Source organism: Armigeres subalbatus, chromosome 3 (genome assembly GCF_024139115.2).
Source record: "Armigeres subalbatus isolate Guangzhou_Male chromosome 3, GZ_Asu_2, whole genome shotgun sequence".
NCBI lineage: Eukaryota > Metazoa > Arthropoda > Insecta > Diptera > Culicidae > Armigeres > Armigeres subalbatus.
In genome coordinates, this window is record NC_085141.1 from 206,690,887 (window position 1) to 206,706,339 (window position 15,453).

General features: G+C 40.0%; 2 protein-coding genes across 2 annotated transcripts; one reads left to right on the forward strand and one right to left on the reverse strand.

Moving 5' to 3' along the window:
- Positions 1-8,809: 8,809 nt before the first annotated feature.
- LOC134227575 (probable ATP-dependent RNA helicase DDX56) lies at positions 8,810-11,081 on the forward strand. The gene is made up of 6 exons (XM_062709161.1): positions 8,810-9,004; positions 9,095-9,843; positions 10,054-10,153; positions 10,210-10,550; positions 10,609-10,750; positions 10,809-11,081. Exons 1-6 carry the CDS (start codon positions 8,936-8,938, stop codon positions 11,055-11,057), a joined length of 1,650 nt encoding a protein of 549 aa, XP_062565145.1. The 5' UTR covers positions 8,810-8,935; the 3' UTR covers positions 11,058-11,081.
- LOC134227576 (large ribosomal subunit protein uL14m) lies at positions 11,068-11,793 on the reverse strand. Its single transcript, XM_062709162.1, has 2 exons — positions 11,637-11,793; positions 11,068-11,576 (listed from the first exon to the last, which is right to left on the reverse strand). The coding sequence occupies exon 2, from the start codon at positions 11,573-11,575 to the stop codon at positions 11,108-11,110; it is 468 nt and encodes a 155-aa protein (XP_062565146.1). The 5' UTR covers position 11,576; positions 11,637-11,793; the 3' UTR covers positions 11,068-11,107.
- Between the last annotated feature and the right edge of the window lie 3,660 nt (positions 11,794-15,453).

Consider the following 15,453-nt stretch of genomic DNA (forward strand, 5'->3'; position numbering starts at 1 on the left):
TCGCCACTCTTAATTACATACACTCTGCCGAGGTGTAAGGTGGGCTTAAAGGTAGCCTCACACCTCGGGAATTTGGATCGCGGATTTTTTCCCATGTATTTTTGCATATGCGATTGTAACGGTTATACGATATACTTTATTGTAAGGTTTCAGTAACGGGTCAGCCTAGAACCTCACTCACATGTCGTATTTCAACGGCGGGTATCATTACCAACAGAATGACAGTCGATGGATACGTGTATTGAATGTGGCGTGATGAAGCATGTGGTGGTATCTGTGATAGCTGGGTAAACCTAAAGGCCAGTCGTATGAGTCGAGTCAGTTGGAGATAAGCAGCACATCAGGACGGATGTACAACGGTGCGGATACTTGATCACGAGAGGTATCAATTCGGCTGATGGTATTGTCCATTCGGCTGGTACAATGGCGACGAGGATTTTAATTGGTAGGTTGATTCTAGACGAATTTGTGAAACAAAAAAAAGGAAGATCCAGTGGAAAGAGTTCTTCCACGATGGCAGAACTCAGCAGCAAACATCTTCTCAATGCTTGTAACAAAAAAACAAGATGGCGACTGAAAATCTAGCTGAACAATATGGCGAATTACAAGAACTCAATTGGAAATGTGGGTTGATCAGGATTGGCTTCGTGCTCTTACTTCGTGGAACGTATAAGAATATTGGCTTCGTGCCGAGAATTATTTTATGTAGATAGAAAAGTTGGCTAATTGCAACGACATTGATACATGAATGTGTAATGATTGCTTAAAATACTTCGTGTAGAGAATTCCCTTCGTGTTCATAGAAGACTTCGTGTTGTTCTAAAATGGAAGAAAAAGCTTCGTGCTGGTTCAGGGGTTTTGATAATATTGGCTTCGTGCTGGGATTAACACTTCGTGAAATAGAGAGTAACAGGAAAAAACTTCGTGCTTTTTCTGTGAGTAAGATACGTAGTTTGCTTCGTGCTGGAAATAGCACTTCGGGTTTACATTGTATGAGTGCTAGGTAACGCCGCTGTTCCAGTTAGAATGCATTTTTGGTTCACGCGATGAATTTCATTCGGTATTAGAGGATAGCTTCGTGTTTGTTTCTGGAATTTTGTGACTGCTAATGAATTATATATGGTACTAGTAGATGCTGGTGATTAAACGACTGATATGGATGAGCTTACAACTCGTTTTTAAAAAAATGCGTGAATAAGTAGGAGCGTATACCTGGTAAAAAATAGAAATGAATCTTGTTTACGATCCGAATAAAAATGAAATGATTTACTGAGTCAGAGAAAATTAAATAATCATACGTTGATTAGAGAATAGGTTTCAAGAAATGTGTTTTTTTTTGTTTTGGTTGTAGATGCAGCAGCAATGCCACCGTTCAAAGTCGGTACAGATCCAAGGAACGACTGGATCCGGTGGAAGAGAGCTCTAGATCGATTTTTACAAGCGAATAAAGTACAGGAGGATGAAGAAAAGTTTAACTTATTGTTAGTTCTGGGAGGCATCGATCTTCAGTCATATTTTGACAAAGTTGTGAAGTGGGAGGTACAGAAAACGATCGACGAAAATGACGAAATCTTGGAGGAGGTCATAGTGCTAAAATATGAGTCTGCTATACTATCATTGGATGAATATTTCGCACCTCTTCTGAGGAAGAGATTCGAGCGGCACGTTTTGAGATCGATGCGACAGAATAACCAAGAAACGTTTGAGGAATTTGTATTTCGATTGCGTGATCAGGCAAACCGGTGCAGTTTCTCCGATGTAGATGATATGATTGTCGACCAAGTTATTGAAGGATGCACATCAACTGAACTCCGGAAGAAGCTTTTGACAACCGAAATATCGCTATCTGAAGTGGTATCTTTGGGAAAGACTTTGGAGGAGGTTCAAACACGTAAAAAAATAACCTTATATGTTATGGCAAAAAACCATTCGAAAATACTTATACTCTTCATTATGCCACCTAATGAATGGTCCCATATCAAAAAGCTAATAACATTCATAAGTTAATGAAAAGTATAAGTTTCCGAATGTATGTGGCTAATGCGGTGTATAAGTTTTTTCTTATACATATCATTAAGCGCCTGCTTTGGCAAAAATGTATTAGAAATATTAATAATAAACAACATTAAATTTTTTTACGTGAAGACAAACGCGAACATACGAAAAGCCCACTACAAGCCACAGAGAAAGCGATTTGATACAAAAAGTTGTCGGGAAATCCTCATTCAGCCACAGATACCCAGCGAACTCTAGAAAGTGTTACAATTGTAACAAACCGGGTCACTTGGCTAGAGAAGTCGAGAAATGTCCAGCGAAAAATGTGGAATGTTACGGTTGCCGAACAAAGGGTCACTTCAAGGTCTGCTGCCGAAAACGAAAACATGAAGAGTCGATTAACAAACGTCTAGTGGGAGATAAGAGAATTCACGCCATCACCTCCGAAGGATCTGGTTCGGAAAAAGGAGTATTTTTTGTAAAGGCGTCTCAGCAGATGAGCGAAATTCTCGAAATGGACTTCGGAGGAGTGACGACAAGTGTAATAATTGACTCGGGATCTCCGGCGAATATAATTGATTCAACGACGTACAATCACTTAAAACGACAGGGAGCACGGATTCTGGATGAGAGGAAGCCACAGAATGGGGAGATCAGCTTCAAGTCATTCGCATCGAACAAAGATATCCTTTTCAGTGCCGTATTCGAAACGGAGATCAAAATTCCAGGTGAAGATACCGGAATTTGGTCACACGTTTTAGTCGCTCCAGAGGGGCAGGTCAGTTTGCTGAGTAAGGGAACTGCTTTTGCCTTAGGAATCTTAAAAATTGGCTATCATGTTAACCAATTATCTGCGGACCATGCAGCTGTCGAAGTTGACGATCACGAAGAATTCCCGAAGATACCAGATGTCCGGCTGACCATACAGATTGACGACACGATTAAGCCGGTGGTTCAAGCGGCTCGACGTTTTCCGATGTCAATGGAAGCAGATGTGGAACGCACAATTCAAGATCTTCTGGAGAAAAACATCATCGAACGAGCAGAAACCCCAATAACTTGGGTATCACCCTTGGTCCCAGTGAGAAAATCTGATGGAAGAATCAGATTATGTGTTGACATGAGGGCCGCTAATAAGGCAATAAGGCGTGAAAACTACCCGATACCAAATATTGACGATGCAATGTCTGGAATGAAGAAGTTACGAGTTTTATTATTGTTTCGATTAGGTTGCGAAATTGTCCAAGATCGATCTTGAGGCGGCATATTACCACTTTGAACTTGATGAAGTCAGTAGGAATATTACTACCTTTGTGGCTAGGAGTGGAGTATACAGATTCTGTAGGTTGATGTTTGGGATAAAATCAGCTCCCGAATTGTTCCAAAGAGAAATGGAGAATTTATTCAGGGGGATCAAAGGCCTGGTGGTCTACATGGATGATTTCCTGATCTATGGAGAAACAGTTGAAGAACACGATGTAGCTCTGCAAGAAGTTCTTCGTAGAATTGAAATGTTTAATTTGAAGATCAATAAGGAGAAATCAGTCTTCGGGGTATTCGAAGTGGAGTTCTTGGGGTACATCGTGTCCAGTGAAGGCATTCGTCCAACAGATGGAAAAGTGAGAGCTATATTGAACCTGCAACCCCCGTCATCGATTACCGAGCTAAGATCTTTGCTGGGATTAGTCAATTTTCTCGGAAAGTTTATCCCGAATTTATCAGCCTTGACATTTCACATGCGAACGCTACTGCAGAAGCATTGTCCCTTCGTTTGGACAGAAACGCACACACAAGAATTGAACACTGTGAAAAATACTATTGCGAGTGCGGGTTCCCTTGGTTTTTTCGACCCAGCTGATGAAACAATCCTTGTGACGGATGCTAGTCCGTATGGACTTGGAGGGATTTTAATACAAATCAAGGAAGGCGTATCACGTACAATATCCTGTATTTCTAAAAGTTTGGCAGACTTCGAGAAGAAGTACTGTCAAACTGAAAAAGAGTGTTACGCAATAATATGGGCAATGGAGAAATTGTATGTGTATCTGTACGGCAAGCATTTCACGCTAGTTACAGACTGCAAGCCTCTGGAATATTTATTCAACAGGGTAAAATCAAAACCATCCGCGCGCATAGAAAGATGGATTTTACGTTTGCAGAGCTTCGACTTCACGGTGAAGTACGAACCAGGAGAAGAAAACTTGGCTGACCCCCTCTCTCGGTTGACCCAAGGATTAACGGATTGCAGCACTGGCACAGACGTGATAAACTGGTTGGCCGATGAAATCAAACCATCCGTTCTGTCTATCGCTGAACTTGAAAAGGCAACGATAGACGACGAGGACTTACAGAAAGTCAAAGAAGCGATATATTCGGGGATTTGGGATGACGTTCCAATAGAATTCAGGACATCAACAGTAAAAAATGATTTAACACTGTATGGAGAACTGATACTACGAGGAGACAGGATTATCATTCCTAAGCAATTGAGGGAAAAAGTAGTGAATTTGGCGCACTTGGGACATCAAGGAGGAATATCTATGAAAGCGTTATTGCGATCCAAGGTATGGTTCCCACTCATGGATAAACTCGTGGACACGACCATACAGAACTGTAAGCCGTGTAAAATGACGACTCTACCTGATAAACCAAATCCTATGAACCGTCGGTTGCCGACTATGCCATGGCAAGATCTAGCCATAGATTTCAAAGAAGGCCTTCCTGGAGAGTTATCCCTGTTGGTTGTTGTGTGTTATACATCCAGGTTTATTCAGATTGAGCCAATGAAGCCAGCGACAACACAGAAGGTTATTGGAACGCTTTTGAAGTTGTTCAGTTCTTTTGGGATCCCGCGATCTATCACATCGGATAATGGACCGCAGTTCAGAGCAGTAGAGTTCAAAAATTTTTGTTTGAGCTACGGTATACACCTTAATCTACGCCATATTGGCCTGAACAAAACGGGGCGGTAGAAAGACAGATGCGAAACATCGGTAAACGTATTAAAATCAGCATTATTCAGGGAACAGATTGGAAGACTGATCTTTATGAATATTTGACGCTATATCACTCGACACCCCAAGAGACAACAGGTGTATCTCCGGGAAAAATGATGTTCGGGAGAGATATTAAGAACAGTATTCCATCAATCCACGATCCACTAAGCCTGAAGTGGGAAGCTGCCAGAGATAGAGACATGATTAAGAAAGAGCAGAATAAATTACGAGCCGACGATTCCCGACAAGCAAAGCCACATAATTTGGAGAGAGGAGACATAGTATTGATGAAAAATTACAAATCTGGGTCATATCAGCCTAATTTCGGGCAGGAGGAATTTGAAGTGACAGGAATTAAAAGATCCGAGGTTACAGTGCGGTCACAGGAAACCGGTAATACATATAAACGTAACAGTTCACACCTGAAGAAGCTGGTAGATAAGGAATCTGTGGTGACAAACCGAGACATTAACAGAGATGTGGCTACCTTACACCTCGGGAAAATTTTCCGCCGGATTTTGGTCCCCGTGCATTTTAAATGGGCCGGGATTTTGATTTTCCGTGCCCAAATCCCGAAAACATCGCATATGCAAAAATACATGGGGAAAAAATCCGCGGACCAAATTCCCGAGGTGTGAGGCTACCTTAAAGTTGCAACAAGAAACTCACGTGTTTGCACTCTGTAGGTGACTTTGGTTATCGAATTAAAAAGCTTAAGATCACTCCCGTGAAGTCACTTGAAGGGTTGAACAAAAATTAAAGTTTTCAACATAATAACAAGAGCATCATTCAGAATAAGAGTATTAAGGCTGCCTCACACCTCGGGAAAATTTTCCAGCGGATTTTGAGCCCCGTGTATTTTAAATGGGGCCGGGATTTTGATTTTCCGTGTCCAAATTCCGAAAACATCGCATATGCAAAAATGCATGGGGAAAAATCCGCGAACCAAATTCCCGAGGTGTGAGGCTACCTTTACACATTGCAAGAAATTTGGTACAGGATAATTCAAAGCGCCTCCAATGAATATTTCCCAGGCAAATGATCAAAGGCACCTATTGTGAAATTTGCAAAGTTTTGTTTATATTTATACTTGTGACATTTCGTCCTAAATCGTTCGACCCGTAATGAAAAATTTCAAAATAAAAATATTTTACTGTACAAAAAACGATGCCTTGCAGAATAGAAAAGGGAAACTCAGTTATATTTAAAATTGAGAGTGTTCGGGGCTGCAGTGCCTGACAAACCGTCTTCTGGTCACTGCAAGTTGTGGGTATTGTTTAGGATGGGATTGGGTGTGAAAATGAGCTCTGCTCAAATCCTTAATAACATACATTGTATCCACACGTAGGCTCTACTAAAAAGACCGTGTGCCACTTAAAGTACGCTAGCCCAAGTCTTGGTGTTGGGTGGGACCTGACTCGATAGCCCGGACCTGACTCGGCGATAGGTTGCAGGCACAATGAGCCACCTGTAAAACCAATCGATACGACCTGGGGTATACCACGCGTAAAAACCGACTTCAGCGTACATCGGCACCTCATAAGAAAAGTATACAGTCGGGATTCGCTGGTTGGGATCCTAATACTTGGGTCACTTTTTAGTTGGGCCTCCGCTGGTTGGGCCATGGCCCAACTAAAAAGCAACCGTACGTCAAATTCAATGTAAACACGGAAAACGGGATTGGGCGTCACTGGACATCATTTGTGATGTTCAAGTCGAAATACACGTGTTCAAATGGCTGTCAGTTGACCCAACTAAAAAACCGAATTCGTTAGTTGGACCGAGGTCGTGGCCTAACCAGCGAATCGCGACTGTAATGCGTTTCGGGTTAGTTGACTCCTCGGCCAGGTACTGATTATTATTAAATCTTTTTATATCTGTGTACATCAAATCATTGGACTTCACGGCAGCAGATTTAAGCCCCAAACGCAATACAACGGAACGGCGACGGAAACGGAAAATTTGACAGTTAGCCCATATATTTTCTGTCAAATTTGCCGTTTCCGTCGCCGTTCCGTTATATTGCGTTTGGGGCTTTATTGTTATGTCCATTCAACGCACACTATGTGTGATTTGTTCTATGCGGGGATTTCCCTCTGCGCGTTATTTCCGCGAAGCTATCCAAATTTTTCTTTTTCTCCGTAATAAGAAGATCCTCTTTGCGCAACTCTATATAACTAGTTTATTTGTGGACGCAGTAGCGCCCGTGGCAAGTGTTTTTTTTTTTAATATAAACGTCTGTTGTCTGTGATTTTTTCATTAAATGCTGTGTCTGGTTGTCTAAGGTTGTCACTGCACGGTTAGATGACTTTACCCATTAATGGGTACTATGTTATTGTTGATATTATTCCCACCGTGAAAAATTCACCCATTTTCTTGAAAAAGTGCCACTACCCATTTTAATGAGTAGTGGCGCTTTTTAAAGAAAATGGGTGAATTTTTCACGGTGGGAATAATATCAACAATAACATAGTACCCATTAATGGGTAAAGTCATCTAACAGTGTGGGTTTGTTTCCTGCATCTGATAAATAGTAAAAAAGAACACTAAAGTGTCATATATTTATTTTTTTGTGAGAATTTCCCAGCGTGCTGCGTCTGGTTGTCTGGTCACCGGACCAGATTAATATTAATTAATATTAATTAATATCTCGAGCAACATATGATTAGGGCCGAAAAACCAACAATGCTGAACCGAGAAAAATGAGGTTCAAATTTTCTATGAGTAATTTAATTCGTTTATTGAAGTAGAAGCTCATTTCATTGCAAAAACCATGTGAATGCCATACGTAAATGGTTATATTATAACAGCAGATACAGATTAATTGAAAAACTATTCGAAATCTTCAAAATTTCAACTAAAACAAAAGTCGCGCCTTTTACTCACATTACCGGCAACATGTCTGGTTTTTAAGCCGTTTGCTCAAAGCTAGTAACACCATCGGATTTGTTAGCCAGAGTAGTTCTGCTATGCGATATATCAAAAACCTAGTAAGAATATACATTTTGAAATAACGTGAAGCTAGTTTTTCTAAATAAACAATATAAAGTGCACGGCTTAAAAACCAAAGCAAACATTTCGCATGGTAGTTAAGGGCACCAACAAAGGACTTAAAAACCACTATGGTGCAAATTGTTCATGAGACGTTCACTGAAAATAGCAATAAATGTGTTTCTTAAGAGATATTAAGTACGGAGTTTTAATTACGATAAATAATCATTTACAAAGCAATCATTTATGCTAAAAAATGAAAAATCATGGTTTTGGTTTATAAGCCGTAATCATATGTTACGCGAGATATTAAATAAATAATATATTTATGATGATAGACCAATGCAAGATCTTGATCTAACCTCACTTATTTGACAGTTTACAGAGCTTGTTTACAAGGTGTTAGAAGATAAATCGATGAGGAGAAAATTAAAATTCATATTTCTAGTCTAAAATTGCTGCGATCCGAATATTTCAATGATATTCTTTGCATTCAACATGAAATCAATCGCAAAGGACATCTACATGCGAATAAAATGACGAAACAATTTTATCGGAAGCTTCGCCAGAGGCTAAGTCCCGGTGAAAAAGCTCTGTGAACTGTCAACCTACGTCATCATGCACTGGTCTATAGATAGACTCTGGATTTTCCATGTTAAAATCCCGAAAACATCGCATATGTAAAATGGACGATGGAAACCATGCGATGATTTTGAAATATTTCAAAAATTTGTCTAAATGCGTAAAATCATTAATGATTAAATACTGTCTTGACGTCTTTTGATTACTGGATGTGTTTCACACTGTTTTGCTGTCTGTTTTGTTTTGTGTTTTTCACTGTCCTTCCTATCTCTCCTATCCTATCTCGTGCTCACCAAGAGACTATCGAAAAGTAACATTAGCATGTGAAATAATTGCCTAGTTCGGTTAAAAACAGCATTAAATCATTAAAAATGGGTGATTCGGATGAGAAGAAGTCACTAAACTTCCATCAAATGGAGCTAGACGATCGAATTTTGAAGGTAGGTAGAAAAGCGATTCAAATTGCGACGCATTTGTGCTCGATACATAACCTCAATTTATTGTTTACTGGTTGTATCGATTTGTTTCAGGGAATCGCAAAACTCGGCTGGCTTTGCCCCACATTGATCCAGGAGAAGGCTATTCCGCTACTGCTGGAAGGGAAAGACGTGCTGGTACGTGCCCGTACCGGATCAGGCAAAACGGCGGCATTCTCAATTCCGATCATTCAGAAGATCCTTAATCATAAACGGGAAGCCAAGGAGCAGCAAACCACTGTGGTGGTCCTGGCCCCAAGCAAAGATCTCTGCCACCAAATATCAAAGGTTATTGAGGACCTGACGATCAAGTGCGGTCGATTAGTTCGCTGTGTGGATTTGTCCACTAAAGTGGATAAGGTGGCGTTGAAGCATATGCTGGCAGAGCGTCCGGATATCGTGGTATCCACTCCGGCAAAGCTCGTGGCACAGCTGCAAGAAGGGAACCTTTCCGTTAAAGATAGCCTCCAGACTCTAGTGGTTGATGAGGCGGATTTGATGTTCACTTTTGGCTTCGAGAATGACTTGAAATCAGTTTTGGATTATTTTCCAAGTGTGCACCAATCCATTCTGGCTTCGGCTACGTTGGAAAAAGATGTGCTGGAGCTGAAGAAAATTATTCTGCACAATCCGGTCATTTTGAAGCTGGAAGAACCGGAAATGGCACCGGCATCGCAACTGACTCATTATCATATAATGGCGGAAGAACTGGAAAAAGCGGCTGTTCTCTACACCTTGTTTAAGCTGCAGTTGGTTAAAGGCAAGAGCATCATATTCGTCAATTCTATCGACCGTTGTTACAGGTTCGTCAAATGTGATCGCAAATTTATAGTTTTAATAATTATTTAAAGGATGAAAATTTTGATTCATTGATACGGCATGGAAAGTTTTAGAACAATCCTTGGTCGGAACAAGATAACAGACTAATCTTCTCTCTGATGCTTAACACCCATTTTATTAAGATTTCGTAGAATCCAATATTTTTAAAACAATAATGTTTTTCTTTCTTTAAGATTGAAGTTGTTCTTGGAGCAGTTCGGAATAAGATCCTGTATTTTGAACTCTGAGCTACCGGCGAAAATAAGATGTCACACTGTCAATCAATTTAATCAGGTTTGTAGACAAATTATTTAGGTAGCCTCTTTGTTTACGACTATTTGATTCAACAGGGTCTCTACGACATAATTATTGCCTCTGATGAGCTTCATGTTCTGGATCCTGCGGTTACAGAAAAGAAAGGCCAGAAGAAGAAATTGATGAAACAGATCGCCAAACAGGTGGAATCGGAAGCTGGAGTTTCTCGTGGAATCGATTTCCAGTTTGTCTCGAATGTTATCAACTTTGACTTTCCTAAAGATATCAACGCGTATATCCATCGGGCTGGAAGAACCGCCAGGGGGAACAACACCGGAAGTGTATTGTCTTTTGTTTCCATCGAAGAAAAAGAAGCTATGGATGCAGTCGAGGATCATCTAAGGCCGAGTTACGAAGAGGGAGATAAGGTGCTTAAGTATGTAGTAAATCAGCTCATGCGAGCAAAGTCTAAATAATTCACATTCATTTTCCAGAAACTATCAATTTAAAATGGAAGAAGTTGAGCCGTTCCTTTATAGAGCTAGAGATGCTTGGAGAGCAGTGACTAAGTTTTCCATCCGCGAAGCCAGGATCAAAGAAATTAAAACAGAAATGTTCAATTCAGAGAAACTCAAGGTTGACTGAAACGAGCTGATCATCTGAATTACTTTTACATCTCACATTTTCGTTTCAGAGCTTCTTTGAGGAAAATCCTCGCGATTTGCAAGCCCTCCGTCACGATCGTACTTTGCACACAGTGAAGGTACAGGAACATCTTGGTGATGTTCCGGAATATATCGTTCCAGATTCCTTGAAACACGTAGCGGGCATCACCACTAAGCGGAAGAAAAGTTTTGTACCGAAAAAGCGAAAAACGGACGACAAGGCTAACAATCCTCTTATGGTAGAGGGAATCGATTATGGAAAGCAACGACGAGTATAATAAACAGCAATTTATGTTATTCTACATAGTTTATTTGTATATTTTTATTTCTAAACAAACCTACTAGCAATCCCGAGCAATTTCGTATAGTCCGCCCCTTTTGCTTGCGTTTTCTCCTTCAAGATGGTTCGCAAAATAGTTGGAATTGGAACGTGGATTCTTGTCCCTAATGGAGTGCCGTTGTCATCGATCAATACAATGTTGTTGCTGTCGAATTTGGGAATCTTCGGTTGCTGCTTCTGTCGACACCCGACGAGAATGGCTTTTTTCTTCTGGCCTTTGATGGCTACCATCACTTTATCGCCCACTTTGGCCACCATCTGTTTATTATATACATGGATACATTTGGGAGGCTTCCCTTCAGCCATGGCTCGTTTACCGATCTCGCTGTTATCCACCACGCGAAGCCGAGCCAACTTCCGAATTTCGAAACAAGCGGCACTTGTTTGGATCTGGTTTTTGATTACATAATTAGGCACCGGCGTTCGAACGAACTGTAACACATTCTTTAGCAGCATTCTGGACAGAAGAATAAACATGAAGTTACTCGAATTTTTTATCAAATATGGCAATAATTACCTAATAAAAGCTTAAGAATAAAAAATCAATCAAATTCCTAATCGAGAAAGTGCTGTCGCAGTCACGTTTCAACAACTCTCTTCGAAAATTGAGATTTTGATTTGGTTTGCTTTTGTTGTGATTAATATTCGTATCAAGTAAAAGTGTCAGAAAATCCATCAAGCACAAAATTTGTAGATAATAGTGTACCCGAAGCTGATCATTGAAAGAAGTCGCAATTCGGTTCGTTCGTATATTACGTAACCCTAAAGAGCTGAGCAGAATGGATACACTCAGAATCTGGGTGCTGCGGATAGAGCCGTTTTTCTGCGCTCAAGCGAGTATAGAGGGATATTTTGAAATCACTACCATAAACAAAATTATATTGCAAATTCTTGGCTGTCAAACATTTCCCGCTCTTCGAATTTCTCTTTCCATGCTGCATGAGGGCGCACAAATGCTCTAGACTCTGCATGACTTTACGATTGTTTACATACATTTCTGCTCCAATCAGCTGCTGAATCTCGTGAAATTTCGTAACGAGTGCTTTTTATCTGCATTCCTACTAATTTTCCACTCGAAATATAATGTGAAAATATTTGTTACTAAAAATACAAAACTCAAACAAAGTTTATTTTAACTTTTTTCCCAAATAATAACAATACTTCTCAATAAAAGATCAGAAACGAACATAACCACAATCTTCAATGTTTGGCTCCGGCACAATAGAAAAGTTTGGCTTCAGTTTGACAACCAAATCGATTCTATTCGCACCACCCAGCTCAGAATAATTTGCACGTAATTAGGCTTTCTGCGAGCGTGTACGCACACGCACATTTCACTCACACTTTTACTCAGTTTGTTTGCAACTACTAGCAGCTGTCACGGCAAAATCAAACGGGATTGTTTGCAACCACGAACCGTGCGTTCGTGTTGGTGAGAAATGTTGGCGAGACCCTAATGCATATTGTCTTATCCGGAATAATGTTAGAACGTTTTTTATACCGATGTCGGGTTTTTCTCCAGACACATGCAACTTTCCCAACTTTGGAAGTAGTGCGCTAGATTCGCCATCCTAGGATTCGCCTAAAGATCCCGGATAAAAAATATCATTAAAATATCATAAATTTTATTGTTACAACACCATTTAAAACATAATTTTCACCATTGAATATAATGGAATTTTTACAATAAAATCTCGCTTAACTTTTCAAAAGGACCTAAGTAACATTTTTTTCGTGAATTAATTTGGATAGCGCAATCAACAGAACAACATGAAAGCTTTTGATTGCAGTACTCAAATTAATTCATGAAAAAAATGTTACTTAGGACCTTTTGAAAAGTTAAGTGAGAAATCATATGAAAAATAATGGTTTTCCACGATAAAATGAATGGTAAATGGGACTTTTACAATTAAAAAGGGGGGTTGTTATGTATCTTTACAATAAAAAAAATCGAAAATTTTCCATACAAAATTCGGAGCAAAACAATTGATTTTACGGTTCTTCAATGGGATGATTTCGAGCCACAAAACAATAGAAACCATTGTGTTTTAAATGTTTTCAATTACTGTTTCTATTGTTTTACAATAGAAATACAACAGGATTTAGAATACATTATACTCCAATATTACAATAAAAACACAATACAATTAATTGTTTTACAAATTATTTTATTTTCCTTCCGTTGTTTAGCATATCTTTAGACGAATCCAGCGCACTACTTCCAAAGTTGAGTGGGTTGCCTGTATCTGGAGAAAAATCCAACATCGGTTTAAAAAGCGCACTAACTTTGTTCCGAATAGACAATATACAATAAATCTGTGAAAAATGTAAATTATAAAAGAATGTCAGTTTTATTAGAAAAAATACGTCGCGAAGAAAAGAAAAAAATACTTGCATCAGTTCTTATTATATCCCGTTGGTGAGATTGGCCAATGGTAGCCACTGAACGATCTTGAATCAGCAAGCAGCAGTATTTTATTTATCATAAGCTTTATTTCTGTAAAGGATACATGTTACCAGGCATGTCATCAGGTAGTATGATGATGAAATTTTCATTTATTTTTTGTTCGGAATGAACCACTGCGTTCATTATGTACATTGAACTTTTGTAGTACAGTAGACGTTCGGTAACTGCAAGTCATTCAACTGCAATTCGATAGTTGCAACAGTTTTGCAGTTATCGGATCGCTAAACTTCAAACTGGTGTCAAACTCAATGACAGCTGCATTGCGCTGCACATTTAGATGCACTTTTATTGCATCTGACGTCGATTGACAACCGTTTGACGTCTAGAATGCGTTGCCGTTATCGAACTGCATTCGTTAACTAAAAGTAAACATTTTGCAGTTATCAAACGGCTACTGTATAAGATTACGATTACCGATGGTGAGTATAAACCGTTTGTCAGCGCAGTATCATTACTTGACACTTTACCGGTCGTTACCGAGGTCGCTACTAAACGCTCTGCTAAAACAGTAGCGCAGCTGACAGGTGACCAAATTGACCAAATAACAGCGCTACTATTTGATGAACTATCAAACGTCGAACGTCACCGATACGGAATGCAGCCACCAAAATGATAACCGAAAATAGTGACCGATGCGAAAAAGAGTGACTAATCTAAAATGACAGTACAGTATGCTCTAACGCACTTCAACACTTCAGATATTGTCGCGCTTATCTTTTTCTAGACTTTCGCGGCGGTCTTACTCTCGCAGGCTCGACTGCCAAGGTAGACGTCAAGATAGCCGCCGGGTTAAAAGATAGGGAAAATTTTCCCTCTCAAAACAAAACCACGTGCTTTTCGCCAAATGACAGCAGTACTCGATTGTATTAGTGAAAGGCAACCGGAGTCACTGAGTACATGGAGAGTGTTTATCATGACAAGTGCATACGGTGGGTAAGATTTTTATTAACTCTGTCGTGTTTAGTGACTGTTGCGATTACCTGAGAAGCAGCCAGCAGGACACCGCAGTATTCTATATTTTCTGGAGATGCATAATACTTGCCACGGTACAGAAGCCATAGTGATCTACCGCTTGCCTATCCAGTATTTTGCGCTCGATAATGGCGGCCGAGTGAGTGCCGTTTTGACATTCAGGAGGTAGAAAATATTTACACTTTTTAATCGATGTAGGCCTTGAATCATTGAAAAACATTGGCACTCATCCGGTATCCATAAACAAACAAATCGGCATCAACATTTCAAAAGGGCGAAACTGATTTGGTAAACAAACGCTTCTCACGTCGCTGGTGGGCTAATTTGAGCCCACCCACGCAATCCAACGCCACTGATGGAAGCAGCGAATCCTCTTCTTTCAATCAATGGTGCTGGATGTTGTGGGTTGGCCAAAATTAGGCCACCAGTGACGTGAGAAGCTTTTGTTTTTCCCTTTTGAAATGTTGGTGCCGAAATGTCGAAATATTTTCCTTTGTGTGTTGCAAAAGTTTGGAAGTTTTCTTAAGCATTTTTTATATTGTTGTATCTTATTTTATTTTCTAGTATATGAAAGCCACAAAATAAGGACAAAAAAGAAATCTGCAACAAGGCACCTGGGTGAGACGATACCCAGATAGTGTACGGCTGGATTCATTACGCCCGACTCATCCCTCTAAACTAACTTTCTTCGCATTAGTCAATTCTCTCCGATAATACTTCAAGAGTGACTGTTACAGCATTGCGCTCGCTGCTTTGCGTGCACATCGACGCCACTTGTTTTTCCCATACTAAACCACATGTGTACAAAAGCATTCCGACACCAACTCCTCTACCAGGGCAGCGGAAGTGTCCGCAGCTGACGAGCAGGTTAACTTACAGGACTTAAGGCATCTTA